This window comes from Typha angustifolia, chromosome 11 (assembly GCF_048772165.1).
Source record: "Typha angustifolia cultivar Huaian chromosome 11, ASM4877216v1, whole genome shotgun sequence".
In the NCBI taxonomy this organism is placed as follows: Eukaryota; Viridiplantae; Streptophyta; class Magnoliopsida; order Poales; family Typhaceae; genus Typha; species Typha angustifolia.
Window position 1 is genome coordinate 8,878,805 of NC_133249.1, and position 19,816 is coordinate 8,898,620.

Consider the following 19,816-nt stretch of genomic DNA (forward strand, 5'->3'; position numbering starts at 1 on the left):
AAGACATAAATACCCCTAACCACCTAAAGGCACCGAACTCAATGGAATTGAGTTATAGCCCACATGGCTGATTTTTTTTTAATTTTAATTTTTTATCATTCATGAGCCCGAAGGCTAGATTTGAACTGAACAAAGGGCCAACCCTCCCTAGATACAGAGACACTTAGGCCCCACCAAGCTTTTAGCTACCTAGTTTAGGCTTCAAGCTATACGCGTTGTCGAATAATTGCTTTGAACCAAACGCCGTCGAGACCTACTCCAAGCTAACCACACTACCAAGCTATCAATTGAATCAAGCTAAGCCACTAAAATCATCAACCACCAAATAATTTCTCCACAATATAATTTCTCCTCCAAGCTAACCCCACATGACTGATTCACAACACATTAAGTGAGAGATACGTTGGCAGTGCCTTAGTCTACCAATTAGGGTTATTTGAGGATGAAGTCACTTCCTAACATAGAAAACAAACTCGGACAGTTTCTCTATAAAGCTCATGCAAGGGGAAGGGGACAATGGATCTCCTCTCCCTAATCTTCTTCATCCACCACTTCCAACATGGAGGACCTTGACGTAGAGTGAAGTGTAATTTTAATGCTACTCACCATGACTAACTTATCTTCTAAACCCACCATCGAGTGAGAAAGCTTGGAAAAGATTCTCTAAGAAGTTGGAGAATGAGAGGCAGATCATGTACTTTTCAAATTTCTTAGGGTCATTTGATTCCATTGAGTGACAAACTTGTAAGAGAAGCTTATGTGTCCAAGAAGGATATAGTAGAAGCAATGAAGAGTTTTTTTACAAGAGGAGGTGTTGTGGCCTAACTTAGCTTAGCGAAAACACTTGTCAGCTAAGGAGGAGGGGAAGTAGAAAGATGTAGGAGGCTGATAAGCTGATCCTCACTTGACCCACTTCTTAGATGAAAAGGAAGGCCAAACAGATATGCCAGGAGGAAATAAATGTGAGGCTACTTATGTGTAAGCACCTTATAGGAAGAGAATATAGTGGATGAAAACTTCTAATCAACTAGACGAAGTCATCTAGACTAGGGTTACAAGCGGGAATGAATCTACTCCACTTAGTTTCCCTTTCGTGCATCTTTTGGCGGTTAAGTCTCCATAAGGATTCCTTTTCCCTATGAGAAACTTCTCACCCATCATCGTCTACAAAGTGTGGTCAGGCCTGAGTGAATCTTTTTTATCATGAAATTGTTCACCGATAGAGACTTGAACTAGATGGGAGCTCCTACAAGAATCCTCAACGAGAGGGTTGTTGGCTCTTGCCTTTTCTTGACGAGAAGTTTGCTCATCCCAGTGTCACTGCCACATCATCGAGACATGTTTCTTCAATAATGTTAATTTTTTTTATCTTTATGCTATTGCTTGTGATAAAGACAATTTTAATTGGTTAGTGGGGCTTGTCCTAAAAAAGCTCTCATTTTTTCAACATGTTTCACTTTTATACCTGTGGTAGTTGGTAATGTCGAATGGTCATACTTATTGATTATCTTACGCTCCATATAGTGTCCATCTGCATCCATTTATAGGGGTGGCAAAATTTGACCTGACCTAATAGCCCGGCATGATAACCCGACTCTTAATCGGGTTTTGGGTTTAATATAATCGGGTTTGGGTCGTAAACTGGTCAACCTGCCTAACCCGTTTAATAAACGGGTCTTGTTCGGATTTACACAACTGACCCGTTTAAGTATATGAGTCGGGTCAGGTCAACTCGCTAAACTGTTTATATATATATATATATATAAACCCTAACCTAACCCTTTCTCTCAAATCTCAATCTCTCCACTTCCTCTTCTCCAGCCGCCTCAGCATTTCGAAAGAAAAAAAATTCTCCCCGTCTCTCCCTAGCGGTGACCATCTGCCACCGCGCTTGTCGCCTCCCTTGTCTCTACCTACTGCCTCCCATGTCTCCGCCTACCGTCTCCACTCCTCGTCTTCGCCTACCACCGTGTCTTCGCTTCCTGTCTCCGCCTGCCACGACCGTTTAATGCCTACCGTGTTGCCTTCACCTTTGTCTCCGCCTACCGTGGTGCCTCCATCCCCATCTTGGCCTGCCATCCCCTCTCCATCTCCGGTTGCACCGATCGCCTCTAACCTCTCCCACCTTGTCTTCCTCGGCATATTTGGAGCTCGTCGTCATGGGAGCTAGCTCCTAGAGCCTTGCCTCCACCGCTGCTGCCGCTTCGCCAACTCTGGCAATGCCCCCCATCGGAAGCTGATCAGCCAATTTGAATTTATTTTTACTAAATATTCCCATAATATTGTAAATATAATGGATTTGTGTAAATGTGTGATATTTTTTGTTAAATAGGTGTTGTCGTGTGTAAACACGTTAAATAGATGTAAAATATTGTAATGGGTTGTATAGATGGGTTAAATTAGTTGAATAAAAAATATAACATGTTTATTAAACAGGCTAAACGGATCCTGTCAAGTTAAATGGGTTGTATAAAAAATATAATTCGTTTATTAAACGGGTTGTGTCATGTTACTCGTTTAATAAACGGGTCGTATTTGTGTTTAGAAAAATTGGATTATTTATTAAACATATTGTGTTCGGGTTAGTACTATTTTGACCCTTGCCGAACCCAACTCGACCCAACCTGAACACGACCTGACCTTGAACACAACCCAACCCGACCCAACCTGAGACGGATTATCAAAAATTGGTTTGTAAAATTGTGAAATTAGTGAACCTTATAGCACAATCAGTAGGATTGTGCAATTTTTCATATAAACAGAATTAGTAATATCCATTTGTGCAATTTTTCATAATACACTATTCTATATGGATATACAGGTCTATTTTCGAATAGCATTCTTCAACATATATCCATATCGAGATTAATGAGGACGAATAATTCTTATAGAGTAAATAGTATGGTCAAGCTCTAAACTTTCAACTTCTCTTTTCATGAAACAACTTCTGCAAAATTAAACATATTAATTAATAGGGGTATGATACAAGAAAGAAAAATAAAATATGCTAAAATAAATGAAAGACAAGATATTCTGGAATCTCTCACCATTATCCAGGTTGGACCTCTAATATCCTCTATATATAGAACAAATTTATTCAAAAATTAGGGGTTGATTGAGACATGAATCAATCAAATCAATTTGATCAGATCAGGGATCAGAGTTATATATGATACAACAGAATTCTTCAATCCAGTTCAAGGTGAAAAAATAACTTCCAAGTCCACTGCCATTTCGGGTCTCCGATCTCCATCCTCCTGGTCTCAATGGAGGCTCTCGGTACTCAGACCTCGCCACTACAAAGTTAATAGGCATATCTTCTTACGACACAGGCCTCTGAATCTCGCTCACAGATTTAGAGAAAATGGTTGACTACTTACCCTCTTCCTCCATAGTCCCCATTGAGGTGTTCTCAGATCGTCTGTCTCTCCTAGTAATCCTTTCTCTCTTTGTATAGTTCTAACAAATTTAACTAGGCCAAGCGTACCTCTCTTAAAAAATGTAACATTCAACATCTTATAACGGGAAAAGACTTCAATCATTGAACAAATAACAAGAGAATAATTGCAAATAAAAAATGCAACAATTTGATTTTATTCTCTATTCTTAAGGTACAACAAATGATATAAGAGCTAGACACGAATAAATTTAAGAAACTTACGAAGTTCCTCAGTACATTCTCTCATCGGAAATAACAGAAGTAAACAAAAATTACATTGCAGTTCACAAAAATTATCATCTTACAATTTTCAGTATGATGCCCAGGCGGGTATCCCGGAGTTTCCACCTTGGAGGATACTAGGAGGTGCAGGAGCAGATGAATTCTGATCAACCAAACCAAGCTCGTCGAGGAGCCTCGTAAGCATTACACCAGCTACATAGGACAAACCAGCTACTGTGATGCCAAGACCAAGGTAGTATGAAAGAGTTTTTATGTATGTTTTCTGTGGATAAACATGGGCCTTTCCGATTGCAAGTGGAGCAACGCATAAAAGAGATGCTGCAGCAACTGCTATGAGCTTATACTCTCTGTTGTTGCTGTTTTGGAATGAAAAACCATAGATGAGAGGTGGTAATATCCCAACTAATATGTAGGATAATATGGCTACAATTGCATGCAGACGGAAATTCCCTCTCCTTCCAAGCAGCATCCAATAGCGACCAACTTGTGCAACAGTCTGACCAACGTCTTCATCATGTGCATCTCTCAGTTCAAAAAGCTGTTAAGAATGCCATATGATAATGCATCGAAAGTTAAAATTATGAAATAAGTAACAACTTATAAGGAACTTAGCAGTTATACAAGAGTACAACACATCAATTTCCACAGTTAACAGGATGCATACTTAAGGGGGAATCATGGAAAGACATTGAATAAGTGAAATCCTAAGAGACGGTTAGACTACAAGGGTTCATTCACAGTATTTGTTCTCGCATTTCTGAAGATTCAGAACCTCAACCCCAGAACAATCCTTTCAAAGAAATTCCTTTCCAGAAAAGTAAAAGTCAAATGCAGTGAAAATGGCCCTGCATTTGACTTTTCAGGTTAACATGCATGAATGATTCGTGCTGTACCATCTTAAAACAGGCAAATTTGATAAATTGAACTCATGCTCTCTTCCTCTGAAAATCCCCCTTATGAAAACTGTATATTACTAAACTTATCACAGTCATCTATCTGCTCAAATTTTTCTTTTTATTTCCATGTTTTACTCAGAAAATCCTTCCAAGTTTGATCCTCAAACTACACAAAATGTGTTCCTTCTTTCACCTATGAAGATCCCCTTATGAAAAACTATATAACGACATCATCTACAGTTTCTTTTGGATTCTTTTCCTTCGTATCCACCGACTCACAAAATCCCTCCAAGTTTCACTCGAGTTACATGATGTGTATTCATTTGTTGCACATATCATCAAAAAGCATAACGTCTCTATGATGTCACAATCATCTCTCATGATCTCTATTACAAAGATCTTCTTCCCCTTTGCACAAAGAAAACCAACTATTTTCTCCCTGTCCTATCTAGTCCCTTTGATCTTCCTACCAATTCTTTGACGATCATACTTGCATGTTTTCCACATCGGACAGCTTCTACATCTCAGTTAGTGATATAGCTTTCTCATTATGGCTTCACAATTTCCATCTCCCAAGCACTAGAAGCAAATGGCAAGCCATGTAGGATCCTAATTGGCATGATGTGTAGAGACCTAGTGCTGTCAATACTTCTGTGGCTACCTTTATCTCCCTCTCTCTCCTCTCTCTCTCCCTCTGACTCCTCTCACTCTTCGGGCCCTTCATCCACCTCCCTCATCCTCAGCTTTCTCTCCTAGCTTGGCTTCCTATGGCCCTGCAACAGTGGTTCTGCTTTTGACGTCTTGCCTGCATGAGATCTGCCACCTTCACCAAACTGCCAAGCAGGTGCATAAATATTTTCTGGAGAGCTCTCATTACGTAAGATTACTAAAATGCCTTGCAAATTCTCAAAATTAAAATGTTATAATGAACAAAATCAAAGAATATTATGAGCTTTCATGGAATATTATTATGTGGTTCTCTTGTGTAATGCGTTAATGGTACTAATATCAATCATGTAAGAACTGAAAAAAAGGGTGCGGTGCACATGCACAACACGCGCGACCCCCTTCTCCTCCTCTTGCCCATTACACGACGAGGAAGAGGTGGCTGTGGATATACCTACCACTTCAAATGTAATTCGGTTTCCCTCTATAAATTAAAACAAAATTGATACACTTAGTTAGAATTTTTTCTTATTGCATTAGTTATTTATTTTTATTAAAATAAATTTTATGTAGGTCGCGTTCGAACGCAGTTCGGGGTGCGTTCAAACGCAGTTCGGGGTGCGTTCAAACGCCTTTACGAACGACTGCATTAGTTTCGCAAAAACAGAGAACGTAAAATACGTGTTCGAATGCGGTTGGGCGCGTTCGAATGTCTGCATCAGGTTTGCATCGACAGAGAACGTCTTTTGTGCGTTCGAATGCAATCAGCCTAGAATTAGGGTTAATAATTGTTATTTCGGCTTGTTGGCTAGTCTCTATAAAAGTGTGGATGGCAGCCAAAATTATTATGCTATTGAAATATTGGTTTCTTGCCTCTCTATCCTCTCTTTAGTCTCTCTACCCTAATCTCTCTTCTCCCTCTTCACCAACCTACCACTCTACCGTTGGTAAGATCTCTCCTAACTTCTAATCTCCCTCGTCTGTCGAGTCCTCCCTCTTCCTTGGGATCTCGACCACTTTTTTCCCTTCATCTTTATCCCTTAAACAACATCCACCGTCTACCCTCATCTCCATTATCATCCATAACCCTAACCGCACTATATCGTATTTTCGGCCCAGTTGTAGTTCGAATTTGCGAAGGGCGTAAATACGAAAAACGTAGATCAGGGAGTTACGGATCGATCTCACTTGGTTTCATAATTTTTCTACTATGGAAGAATATTTGGTGAATATTTTTCTTCGATTGCGTGGATTTCTTCTTGCAATAAATTCAGATCTTGAAGGAATCATTTCGTAACCCGTCATTAGTATCAAAGCCCGGTTAATCTCGGACCTCTATTAATGGTGGAAAAAAGGAAGATGATATCAACAAAGAGATCAATAAAGAATACACTGACAAGGAAAGACTTAGCCTCTAAATATATGGAAAAGTAGTTATCTTTGCAACTAGGCTTGAGCCAAACTTCTCCTTCCTCCTTCTCCCTCCTCAGTATCCAACTTGAGCTTTCATCTACCGCCAAGGTTAATCCTTCGTTGTTTTGCCTTCTTTACTCTAGTGACCAGCCATACCTGGAAGCTCCCTTCTCCCACATCATTTTATTCAAGATATTAATTCATCTACCACAGCCATCATCATCTCCCAAACTCTAACCATAGCATCCATGGGCACTTTCTAACCTTTGGTCATTTTTTCCTTCATAAATTTTGATCTACTAGTCTGATCGACAAGATTTTGGTTGCTTTAATTTCTAACTTTTAGAATAACAACATATCCGAATCTCACATAATTCCAATAGTTAAATCAATTCTTATTGCATTTGAAAATTCCGTGTTGAGTTCTATCAAGATTAGCAAATCGGATAGACAATTATCTTCCTCGAGAGCAACCGTAACAAGGCTTAGCTTGATTAAATGTTAAATCAAGCATCACACAAAATTAAGTAGGTCCAAAGGCAATGGTGATTGCATTTACATATTCGATTTACCATCTATAAACATGCCTATATATCAAATGTGAATGATAGCTCAATTAACTTGACTTAAACAACTAATATTGCACATTCAAACATATGAAATAATACCAAAGAAAGAAAAAAACTTACATTATGAACAATAAGAAACAATCCTCCAATAAGATTTGCCAATCCTAGAACAAAGATGTTCACTGCAGGAGAGAAAAAGTTGAAGATCACAGAACTAAAATGAAACAGGAACTGTAAGGACTAGAAGAACTATATTTGTGACCATAAACTTTGAGATCTATCTACTGAGATAGATTAGCTATTCATCTGACTAATTCTTCTATAACATCATCAGAGCACATGGTACTAGGGAATGCAGGCTGGTATCTAAGACAAGGAAACTTAGGAAAGGAACAAGATATAGATGATTCTTACAAAAATGTAAAATACAAACCGCTACTTTTTATATGAACTGAAAAGCACCGTCCAAGTCTAGGCAAACAACAGCAAAACAGACCAACAAATAGAACTCTTGACAGCACTTACCAATACAAGAAAAATATATTAGTTTGTGTCGCTTCCCTTGTGATCTCGAATCTTAGCTTGGCAAAGGTTATAAAACTTATGCTGTTGGGGCAATTCTATTGATACAATTTATCATGTCTAGAGTTATTTTATTTTCGTTTATAGTAGGGAAATTGGCTAGTCACAGACAACCCTTGAATCCTTAGACTGTCCAGACTTCAGAGAGCTATGTGCTAGCTTGGCACTTGCAAATTCCTTGTTTGAAGCCCAACAAAGCTGACAGAATAATGTTCTCCACATATATTTATGGTTTCCTTCCAATTTTAACTCATCTCTTTTATTCGATTTCTTGACACCAATTCTTAGAAGAAAGCCTTTGAAACAAACATCATCCTCTACAAGGGTTATTGCACTGTGCACTGAGTTCACTTCAGTTAGACAGTGTATAAAAAGCTTATCAAGAAGTTGTTAATATCGCCATATGTCTATACAGGTTATATCGCCCTTGACAAATACTAATGCTGTTATGCAACAATTTATTTTAGAAAATGGTTATTTTTGTTCCTAGTTTTATACAAGAAGGATATAATCAACAAAACAAACTAATCTACTTTCTAGTTCTGTACGTGCATTTTCCAAACTTACAGGTGGAAGTGCCGGTTGCAGCAGCAGATGATACAACACTGAGGCTAGTAATTGATTCAACTAAGCCACCATAAACAATAGCTTTCAGTATATCCCAGTCAGATTTTTGTTGGATTTCTTCAATAATTTGCACATCCTCATGAATTTGAATTTCTGAGTGAGGCAATGCTTCAACAACTGGAGCTACTGAACTGTAGGATGTTACGTTTGATTTCCCACCAAGTCGAAAGATATCATCTCCTGCATTAACATTGAAAAGATATAATAGTATTGATACAGAAGCTTAGTTTGTTAGGTACCAAACAAAATAATATATATCAACATGCCCTCTCACATGTGACTCCTAATACTGCATGTGGACAGATTACTGTAAACAAGATGTTCAACCAAACACACTGCACTAGATTAAATATTATATTAGAAAATATGACAAAAAAATAGGTTGACAAGGTTTAAAGTTTAAACCTATGATCTCTAGAGAACCTAGCTTTAATACCATATCAGTTAACCAGTTGACCAAAAACATAAGCTATTCAGTGATAGACAAACAATGTATATCATATATTTAACATACGTAACTAGGCAGCTAATGAGTTTGTTTGGTTAATTGGAACTTACGAAGTAAGAAAAGGAAAGTGAATCATCTTGTTACTATCGTACCTGTATCATATCCAGCTTGGTTTTTTCTCTGTGTCTTCAATCCTGATATGGATACTGGTTCTCTGACTTCAGTAATAGTTTCAACAGGAATTTGGGAATCTGAAACTGAAATGATAAATCAGAAGGTTACTTACCAAGGTCAAGGTAGCTTGGAAGTACAATGACAACTCCTATCTTTATCTATCTAGTAAACTGCTTCAACAATTTGTGAGAGAAACCATGCATAAAAATAGTCAACATTATTATCTAAAGTGACAGAAATTCACTCAACACATTTAAGCAAGAGTAGTTTTCAGATAGGTTTAGCTCGGCAACTTCAATGATTTATAGAAATTTATAGAAAGATACAATAAGAATCAGAAAAATTAATAAGTGATATATAACTAATGCATCTCTATTCCATAATAAAGAGGAAGTCCAATGTTTTAAAAAAAAATAAACTTTTCCTTTGAAATAATCTAGAACATATTGTTAGATAATCAGTCAATCTAGAAGCTTAAATTATTGGAAAATAGACCAGCAATATATATCATATCTTTAACATGCCACTCATCTGTAGGTTATACCGCACATAGGTAGATGAAAGACAATACAATGTGTAGCTCTTTATACCGCATAAGAATAGATAATAGAAAATATAGATTAAGTAGGGTTAAACAAGGGTTGACCTTTGAACTCTAGACCTCTCAAAACTTAGATCTGATAGCATGTTAGATAGTCAGTTGGCCCAGAAACTTAAGCTACTAGATAATAGACTAACAATATAAATTATACTTTTAGCACATATAGTATCTGAATTACAGCAGTTGATTAGCAAACCAAAACAATAAAAAAAGAAAAAAAGAAAAGTAGTCCCATGATGGCAAAAGCAACTTAATGTGTCTGTTATAATGATTCATCAGCAGCTTAAATGCTTCTCAATGACAAAAGCCCTAAAATTAGGAGGGATGCTGAATAGTTTTGAATTCAAACAGTAGTGAGTGATTGCACAAAGTAGCAAGCAACTTTGAAAGTTTAAATGTATTTAGATCAAAATTTGTCTTCAGAATGGTATAGAATAAAGATGACCTGAATTATTATTCAAGTTCAAGCTGCTTAATTTCCCTTCACTATTATTAGTATGAGTTGCACTGGTTGCAACTTCAACTGGAGGCTGTGTCAGAGCAGCCTCCTTGTCTTTTGATGCAGATTCCTGTAGTTCGCAAGTAATATAAGAACATCCTGGCAACATGTCTCCTGTATACAGCAAAACTAATGTAATTGTCATGATAATTTCGGACTGTTATAGCACCACCACATGCTTTCTTGAGATAATATAGGTGTAAGACAAAATCCTGATAGTATTAAAAAATAAGTTTAATCAGGAAAATCTAGAATAATTGGAAAGACAAGGACGAGGATAGTACTGCTTCTACCTCAACTTTAAGCTATAAACTTAAATCAACCAATATTTGTTAAACAAATCAAACAGGCTAGAATTAAACACATAAACATCTTAGAAAGAAGAATTGGTTACTGTACTAATTTGTCTCTACAAATTTAAGGATCTTTTTATCTGATAGTGTTTCTATAAAACAAAAGCATCCCAATGCACAAGGCTTCTGCCTACACAGGGTAATGCACAAAGTCTTACCCTCATTGTTTGAGGAGGTCGTATCCAAAACTTTAAGTTTTGGGTCTTCTGGTTATCCTAGTGTTTCTACGAAATACTGAAAATAATAAGGTCTCAAATTCTCAATTACAGTAGCACTTAAGATAAAAGTTTATATGAGGTTGTTCATGTTTAGACTATTTTGATGCAAGTGCATGTATGAGCATCTTCAGACAGAATTCACAATTCCACCTAATAAAAAGTTATGCTTCTTCAGAATTTCTTAGGAATGTCATATAGGACCTGCAATACTCTTCACAGTAGTGCTTTCATTCCCTCCTACAACAATGGTCACTGATGCAGTTGTTGTCAGATCCATCTTGCCATTCTTGGATAGATTAGCTCTTTGCTCTCCATCACTAAGATGAGAATCTCCAAACACCAGGGCTACTACTATTACCAAACAAAGAAAAAATTTTAGATACCACTCACAAAGTTTACTAGATTGAATAAACTATAATTGATTCCAAACATCAACCTGACCTGGATCATTCCTTCCCATGGTAGTTGGACTTTGATTAGATGTCTCAGCTTTTGATACAGTGGCTGTACTTTGCCATCCTCTGAGGGAAAGATCCTCTGCTTGTTCTAGAAGATTTCAAAAGATTGTGAAGACAAAATGACAAGTATTTACTTGGGCCATCAAAAGGGATATCAAATAAAACAACAGACAGTCATAACATTAATAAGATCACCTTAGTTCATTTATTAATCCTTTCAATAAAAAAAAGTAAAAAAGATCACATGGATCTTTCTTTTGTTTGCATCACTAAAACTTCAGAAGAAGATCCGCAGAAGAAGTCCAGCTTTTTAAAATTATTATCTGTTTACATATATATGTTCCTGAGCTGATTTTCTCGGCTATGGTGCAAACACCATTTTATACACTTTAACTCCATCTTCACTTTCCTCTATGTCCACTTTCAATCCATCCAATCTATATGTAATGATAGACATTCCGGTTGTTTCCACCTTCATCCCTTGGGGGTTTGGATTAGAGTTTTCCTTTTGATTTTCATCCTGTTGCATACTGCATTCTTCCCGGATTTCTTCCTATTCCCTAACATGATGCACATGTAAGGTTGAAAATGGATTGGTTATGGATCAGATAATGGTCAACCCAAATTTAGATTCATATTTTTTCCTTCGAATATAGATATTAGACAAATATAGTAAAACCAAGGTTCCTAGTATTGAGATCGGGATCAGTATTGGCCGTCCAGAAAAATGATACGTATCAATCGTATCGGTAGTATCGACATCAGCCGCTTATATCGGATCAGACTATTTTTTAATTACGTAAAGTTCAAAATATTATTTAAAAATGCAGAAAAATTTCTAAAAATTTAGAAAAAATGAGAGGAAATAAAAAAATTACTCAAATATGAAACCTAAAAACTAAAAAAATATATTAACTTACTTAAAATTTAAAATTTTGATGAATATTGAGCTCTCTCTCTCCTCCCCCAGCTCAAAATTCAGAACTTACTTAAAACTTACTCACATAGATAAGATTCCTATTTTTTCTTTACTTCTTCCCCCTTCTCTCTGTCTCTCCTTTCCCCTCTTAGGCTTTTAGCAACTAGTGTTGCTGCTTCACCGTAGAAGCAACAGCAGAGGTCATCGGATCTACTCGGTGCAGGAAGGGTAAGAGAAAGAGGGTGAGAGAAATTAAAAACTGAAAAAAATAATAAAAAAACTCATATGAGGTCGCCGGAGGCCGAGATCGTCGGAGAATGTCGCCAAAAGTCGAGGTCGCCGATGAAAGAAGTGAGAAAGAAGAACAAAAGAGAAAGAAAAATAGAGAGAAGAGAGAAAGAGAGGCAAGTGGAGGGGTGGGATCTGGGTCGGATCGGGATCGGGATCGGGATCAAAATCGGGATTGGCCGAAACTGAGAACTATGCATAAAACCATATCCGAATTAAATGGAGATGGGTATAAGTCGGATACGGGTTGGATCTTAAATGGATACAAATCGGATATAAACTAGATCTTAAATGGATTCAAATATGAGCCAAATTTTAAATGAATTTGGATACAAATTGGACTAAACCTTGAAAAAATAAAAAATTATAACCAAAGACAAAATTTAGATAAATTCAAAAATGAATGAATCTAAACATACTTGAAGTTTGAGGATATGGAATATACTAATACAATTGATGTATTTACAAGTGAACAAATAGTCCCTTACCAAAGATAAAAGAGCTAAACAAATTATAACTAAATTAGATAGGAGAGTTAGGAAGTTTGAGAATCTATTAAATAGTAGGGGATTGAAGGTATATAGTTGTGGATAAACAAATACTCGAATCTGAATCCATATCTGAGTGAAATCTATAATATCTTATTCGGCTCCAAATTCAAAAATTCTTTGAATTCCTATCCAAAACCAAATCCAAATTTGACTCAGATATGAAATTTGCAACCCAAATCATATGCTTTTTGATAGAAAACCGGATCAGATCGGATATTATCTGACCCGTTTCACCCCTATGCACATGGAAGGAGTGTTAGGTAGGTCTCTAGGCCAGTAGCTATCTTATCATGGCTAGACTATCTAAGTAAACACTATCCAATTAGATCAATAAGAAGCTCATAAAGGTGCATCCACATAATAGGATGCAATTTCCTGTACTTATTTTTTACTCTACAAAAAGAAGACATCACTTGGGGTGACAGTAAGCGTTATCCCTTTTATCCAAGAGGTCATGGGTTCAAAACTTGAAACAAATCTCTTCAAAAATGAAGGTAAGACTACAAAAGCCTCATGCACTAGAACACTCTTTTATTTTTACTCCAAAAAAGTATATAATGACGATTGCAAATACCTTAGAACTAATAGATATGGAATAAAGTAAAGGTACCATGAGTTGACATTTTAGTAACCTAAAGTCAGCTAAATGTCATTGCAAGCTTGCATCATATTTACCAACAACAAGAAGCCACAGATTCAAACTATTTGGGGTTAAAATATATGGATCCTCGTCCTTCATTCAGCTTTATTTACTGTAAGATTCTTTGCTACATTGAGTGTTATTTCGCTTACTAGTTCCTCGCAAGTCTTTTTTGGTCTCTCTTTCCCTCTTAAGGCACCTTCTACCTCAGCAAAATTGAATCTCTTTTACTAGTACATTTTTTCGTCACCTTTGGACATCCTCAACTCATCTCAATTGATTCTCACATAGCTTACTCTATAAGTGCTACTAATTTGAATAAATATTTACACTTGTGCCCAGCACAATCTTAATAATAGCTCAATTCAGTTATCTTTCAGGAGCTTAAGGAGATGAGCTTTCAGAATAAAGTTATAAAGACAACATAACCCTGTTAAGGATGCTAAATAGTAAATACATTCTAGTCAAGAACAATCAACAAATAGGTAAGTTTCAAGAAAGTTGTGGAACACAATCTAGTGATTTGGCAACTTTCATTATCAATATTGCCAGTTAAATATCAGTAAGAAGAATAACCAGAAAGTTTTATATATTTAATGTAGTACACTTTGTGGAAATTTTCTTGGAAAAATTTATCAATCCAACCAACTGAGCATGAACTCTAATATTTTGCCTAGCCTACAGTATATTTAGAATTTTACAGTTTACACTCTTAGTATATGATTATGCAAGTATATCAAGATACATTTGTCCCAATTCTATACCTCTGTAATGTTAGTTATTGTTGTGATACTAATAGTTATCAGTTACTACTGAACATTCAAGGGACTATGGGGTGCCCACCTTATCATGTCTGTCGACAATAGACATTAACAACTAATATGAAACCATCGAAACTACAAACATCTGCTTCCAAAATCAATGAGATGAATCAGAATATTAAATAAAGACTACCTGATTCACTTCTTTTCTTTTGGCTACTCCCTGATTGAAAAATAGATAAAATCCAGTTTTTATTCCTCTCAGATATCTGAGATGAAGATTGCTGATTTGGAATCTCCTCTTTCCTTTCAAAAATACGGAATATGTTAAAACCGCCTTCTGTTCATAATAAAGAAAAGGGATCAAATTTAATTTTAGGCCCACAATAAATATAAGTTGAAGAACATATTGCAATCAAAATATCAATTAATTAACCCTAATTATATGAGTTGTATGCTACCTATTAAACATAAACTTGATAAATTATAGATGATTACAATCAACTTATCATGTATAATTAACTCAAACTCCACAACCTTGAAATGCTAAATCACAAAACACAAGAACTAGCTACATAACCAATATGTTCCATAACTGTAGTTATTCATTAATATATGAAAAAGAAGTTGCTTCCAAAGAAGCATATGAAAATAACTTCAATTATACTACGGAAATCAACAGTTATGAGAGAACTGAAGAAGAATAAGGTAAGTTTGTATGCGGGTGAAAGGAAATACTTCCATAACAATAATCATAGTTCTACATGGAATGAAAAAATTTAGGTAGTGTGTCACTACTTGCATACACATGGAAAGGTGCAGAATAAGAAATATACATCATGTCTAATCTTTTTCTTTTGGCACTCAAAATTGATAGCTGAATGGCAAACAAAGATACCGCAATCTTAGGATACCTTTCACATAGAGATGCATGTCAATTTAATCTCTCATGCAGAGAGGATGGATATAACATACAGACTAAAGATAAAGTCAAATCATACCTGTTGGGATGAAGAAACTAAAGCACGATAAACATCTGAACACATCAGGTGGCTCTCTATCAAGACTTTGATCTACTAATTGAGTTGATATAGTAGCAGAATCCACATCATGCCGTCCGTCATGAATTCTCTTGGCTGGTGCATCACATTGAATTTCTTTGATCCACCTTTTCCTTTTCCGTAGAATCACCCTTCTAGTTATACATGAGTTACAGTTAGGACAGTACAAATCATGAGTTTCTTGTTCCTCTAAAACTTTCTCAAGATCGAAGTCAGCTACAGCCTCTTTACTTTTATTCACTACTGCAGTCTGCAAGTTTCCTTCAAGTCCGTGCACATTTTCTCTAATTGCATTGTCATTAAAAGCTTCAGAAGAAGGGTTTAAAGTTGATCCATTTATTGCCACCACACTCGTTGAAGAATAATTTATTTCTTCAACAGTGATATTCTCCTCTCCACTGAGCTCCTTTGTTCTAGAATCATCTTCATTTGTCAAGTTCTTTCCATTACCATGCTTTACTTGTACTCTTGGTTCCATCCCGACAACCACATCAGTAACTTCATTACCTGCAACCATGCAATGTACCAAATTTGTAAAGCATCCTGTTTGCAATCTGTCATTAGTGGAACCCAAGTAGTTGGGACTAAAGTTTTGGTTAGTTAATGCTGCACCCATCATAAGCTTTAAGAAAATATCTCTGAAATATGAGACCACTAATATTACATTTTTATGCTTGAACGTTCCTAGGTACCATCAGCACAGATTCTCATGATTACTCTCTCAATAAAATGCTTCTTAGACACTACTGATCTTAGTTACTGAGCACCCAAAGCAACAGGTCAGCAACAATATTACCACAAGAAAAGCAAGAATTAATAGAGCCTAATAGGATGCTACAGACCTTTAATATTCCACTTTAAATGGAAAAAGTCTTTTCAGTTACATCTTCCTCTTAGCCCAAAAATCTAGAACTAGTTAAAACTGATCAGAATTACATGATTAATCATGATTTTTCATTACAATGTTTCTGCACTTTACCACCTAAAATTTGGCCTTATAAAAAAAAACCCTCTTTTCAATGTATTTGCAAATCTACTCGCAGACATAATTGTATTTTGCAAGAAAACTACCTTCTATTCACTGATAAATGATTTTCCCAGTATATTCTCTTTTTTGTTATTGTTTTCTACTAGAATACCCTTCAGGTGATCTTTTTTGCAAAAGTGGGAAAGAAGGGGAAGCAGAGGAAAACTTGGCCAAAATATAGTGAGAAACTTTCTCATGATAAAAGATTAAAGATGTTTAGTGCAAATATGTCAAAAGGAGTAGGAATTTTGCAATAAGCTAAAATATTGATGATGAATGGAACAAAAACCCTTCCCTTTACTGTAAATTTTCAGAATCTTAACAACTAACCTTTAGTTGAAGAATCAGAGAATAATTCAAGTTCAGCCAATGATTCGGCTTCCACCACCATTTGGCAATATCCTTCATGATTCGGGATATAAGCTCTGCTTGGACCACTTAATTGATAGGTCCAATAGCAGTGCCGACACTTCCATACTCCTTCAGTACAAGAAATGCAAAGTAATTTGCATGTTCACCAGACAACACAACAAAAGATGCACTATATACACCACAGAGATAAAACTGAAACAAACAAAGAAATCAGAGTTGTGTTCTAAATTATACTTTAGTAAATCACTCTGAAGTTTGAAACTATGACCTTTTGGTGCTGGAACTATGTTTCCAATGAAGTAATTTTCCACAATAAACAGATATAGCAGGTGGCCCTTTTCGAGAAACCAAATACAAGTTCAAAAACACACCCCCAAACCCCCCCACCCCACCCCACCATAAATCTATTAGAAAATGCACTAACAATATGTGTGGAGACTCAAGACTTAGCTCATCGCACATCACCATAAATGAAAAGAACCAGTTAATCCCTACAATAACATCAACAAAGTAAACTGAGAATTGGAAGCGGATGTCACAAGAATAAATTCAGATGTAAATATTTCTGAAAGAGACTTCAATTTATTTGAAGGACATGTTCATAGGAAATAGATTGGCAAAAAAATCTTAGCAGGCATTCGCAGACAAGTAAACAAGAGAAAACTAATACCAAGAATGGTCCTGGATTAAACCAAGCTGTCATCATGTTCCAGGATTTTTGAGGAGCTGATGTCCACCATTGCTGGTCTTGACCTCCCCCAATTACTCAATGGAACTTGGCGAAACATGTAGCAGAAAACGAAACCAAATCTAACTACTAAGTGGCAAGGTACCAAGAAGATGGAGATGAAGCTAAACGTTTACAAGAGAAGCAAGACAATGTCCCACTACACCAAATGAGCAAAGCAGTTCTACGAAATTACTAATCAAGAATCCATTCAACCTCGTAGAAAAAAGAAATTACCTGTGAGATATCAAAACCCATAGATGAAATCGAAACACAACCCAAGTAGTAGCATTTCCACACAAGTTAAATCTTGCTTCTTCTAAAGACACAATCTTGCCCCAAAATAAATTTCAAGCGACAGTAAAGACGATTAATCTCCTTTTATTCTACCACCACTAATAAAACGGACAAAGCGTTGAACAAAAATTTTGCCGGAGCCCAGCATGCGGGGCACCCAGTTGCACAGCCCAAAGGGTATAAACGTCATTATACGTTTCTAAAAGATAACAGCAGAAGTATAGTTTTGGTGAAGAACCCACATTACCTTTCTCAGAATCGAAGTAAATACTCCTTTGCTCTTCACCCTCTCTATCTTCGAAGGACTTCCAGTTAATCTCCTTTCCAGCGCTGTCATCTTTCCTTCTTCTCTGCCTTCCTTCTAAGCTGCCAACTTCTTTCTCCTCCTCTTCAAGTATCTCTTCCTTCTCTCCATCCCACTCCCTCTCTATCTCCATGGTTCCCTTCTCTCCCTCTAGCTTCCTACTGTTCCTCGATCCTCAGATGTACTTGGTCTGATGAGCTTACTTCAGTCTAATTTATATTGCTCCGTTCCCTGGTGTGAATACTTCGGTACTTGACTTTAGCCATGGAAATGGCCTTTAGTTGGAACCAAGCACCAGGTTGAATAAAAATACTTATAATTTATATATATATCTAGTGATAGTTGCTGAGTTGTGCGTATTTGCTATTATATACGCTAGCTGTATTCTGTTATTTATTTAAGTGCACGAGAAAATGAAGGTGTAATTAAGTAATTTCAAATTTATTCGCCCATTCACTTCAGCAAAGAGAAGTAGCCATCGATACATTTGCATTCTTGCTTTACTCGTGTGGATCACCCATTTTCAAATTTACCTTGAAGAGTTAGTTGAGAATATTTCGTCTTGATCCGGAGAGTTGGTGTTTGTCCACATCTGATTAAATATCACTCAATGAAATAATTAAGTCCAACTTCGGACTTAATTATTGGATCTCCTAAAAGCCTTTTCATCTAAAGTCTTACCTTTTCTTGCCAGGGTGCACAGTTTGTGGTCCCGCTTTAAATATAGAAGGATAAGATAAGTTGACAGCGGAAACGTATTTATTTCAGCACTTTGTATTATATTTATCGAGTATAGTACTCCAATACCATGAACTCCGAACGGCGTCACTTACGAGGAGGCGTTTTGCATTTATGTAGTGGATTTACTGTCAGACTTTGCATTCTTTTTATAAATATGAGTTTGTAGATTTATTCAGACTGCTAGATATATAACGAAGGGTAGTCCTCCAATTTCTTCAGAGACAATTTGAACCGCCGGTGAACTGTAGTGTGGTCGCTCATTCTTATAATAGATTCTACGGTAGGCGTAAGTGATGCCCAAAGCCATGGGACGTGACAACTGATGAGTTATATTTATTGCCAGATCTGAGCCTTCGACACATTTATTATGGACTAATTGCAGCAAAATTGGTGCTGTCAGTAGTTGAAACAGGAACGAACTATGCCAAATTTGTTAGAGCGTTTCATGAAGCTAATAAAATTAGCAAGTTGGCAGCGTTTCTACTCGAAGCAAGTAAAAGAAAGAATTTTTGGTTTTCGTTGAGAACCCCGTGATAAACGCATGCATTTATTTCTCCATGGTTGTTAGAACAAGCACATGATCTCCTGGAAGATTTGAGGTTTCAAAAAATAAAAGTCAATTCCTCTGCTTATTGTTCACTTCTGGAAGTCAACTGCAAAGAGAATCGTCATGGAACAACTCTTGTGAAGATTGATGCACGCTAAGCTGGCGTCCAGCTCGATTCAAGTTGCTACCAGCTCACCGGCCACGGGGATGCCAAGCTCATGTTGGTGGTAATAATCTAATCTCACTTCAAAATCTATTCAAGTTAAAAAATAAAATTAAGTATAAAAATATTTAACTATCTCTAAAAGATCTATTTTAGTTAGAATGATAAGAGATAATTAAAATATGAAACACAAGGCCCAATCAAATATAATAATTTTAACGTGAAAAAATAT

At 36.4% G+C, this 19,816-nt stretch overlaps 1 protein-coding gene across 8 annotated transcripts; it reads right to left on the minus strand.

The window, feature by feature from the left end:
• Positions 1-3,564: 3,564 nt before the first annotated feature.
• Positions 3,565-18,415, minus strand: LOC140770150 (membrane protein of ER body-like protein). Of its 8 annotated transcripts, none has more exons than XM_073111175.1 (11): positions 18,077-18,415; positions 16,764-16,913; positions 15,347-15,913; positions 14,539-14,685; positions 11,170-11,274; positions 10,930-11,076; positions 10,104-10,271; positions 9,036-9,140; positions 8,376-8,615; positions 7,347-7,408; positions 3,565-4,220 (listed from the first exon to the last, which is right to left on the minus strand). In XM_073111175.1, exons 1-11 carry the CDS (start codon positions 18,264-18,266, stop codon positions 3,750-3,752), a joined length of 2,352 nt encoding a protein of 783 aa, XP_072967276.1. In that variant the 5' UTR covers positions 18,267-18,415; the 3' UTR covers positions 3,565-3,749. The 8 variants fall into 8 exon arrangements, with proteins under 8 accessions (XP_072967276.1, XP_072967275.1, XP_072967280.1 ...); XM_073111174.1 differs by having other exon boundaries at positions 10,930-11,079; XM_073111179.1 differs by lacking the exon at positions 18,077-18,415 and adding an exon at positions 17,770-18,052 and having other exon boundaries at positions 10,930-11,079.
• Between the last annotated feature and the right edge of the window lie 1,401 nt (positions 18,416-19,816).

Coding starts and splice junctions, on each gene's coding strand:
- LOC140770150 (XM_073111174.1), bottom strand. CDS start 18,266: ATGGAGATAGAGAGGGAGTGGGATGGAGAGAAGGAAGAGATACTTGAA. Junction 11,275..14,538: donor AAAGAAAAGAAGTGAATCAG/GTAGTCTTTATT, acceptor GAAATCTTCTAG/AACAAGCAGAGGATCTTTCC. Junction 7,409..8,375: donor TGCAACCGGCACTTCCACCT/GTAAGTTTGGAA, acceptor TCTCTCCTGCAG/TGAACATCTTTGTTCTAGGA.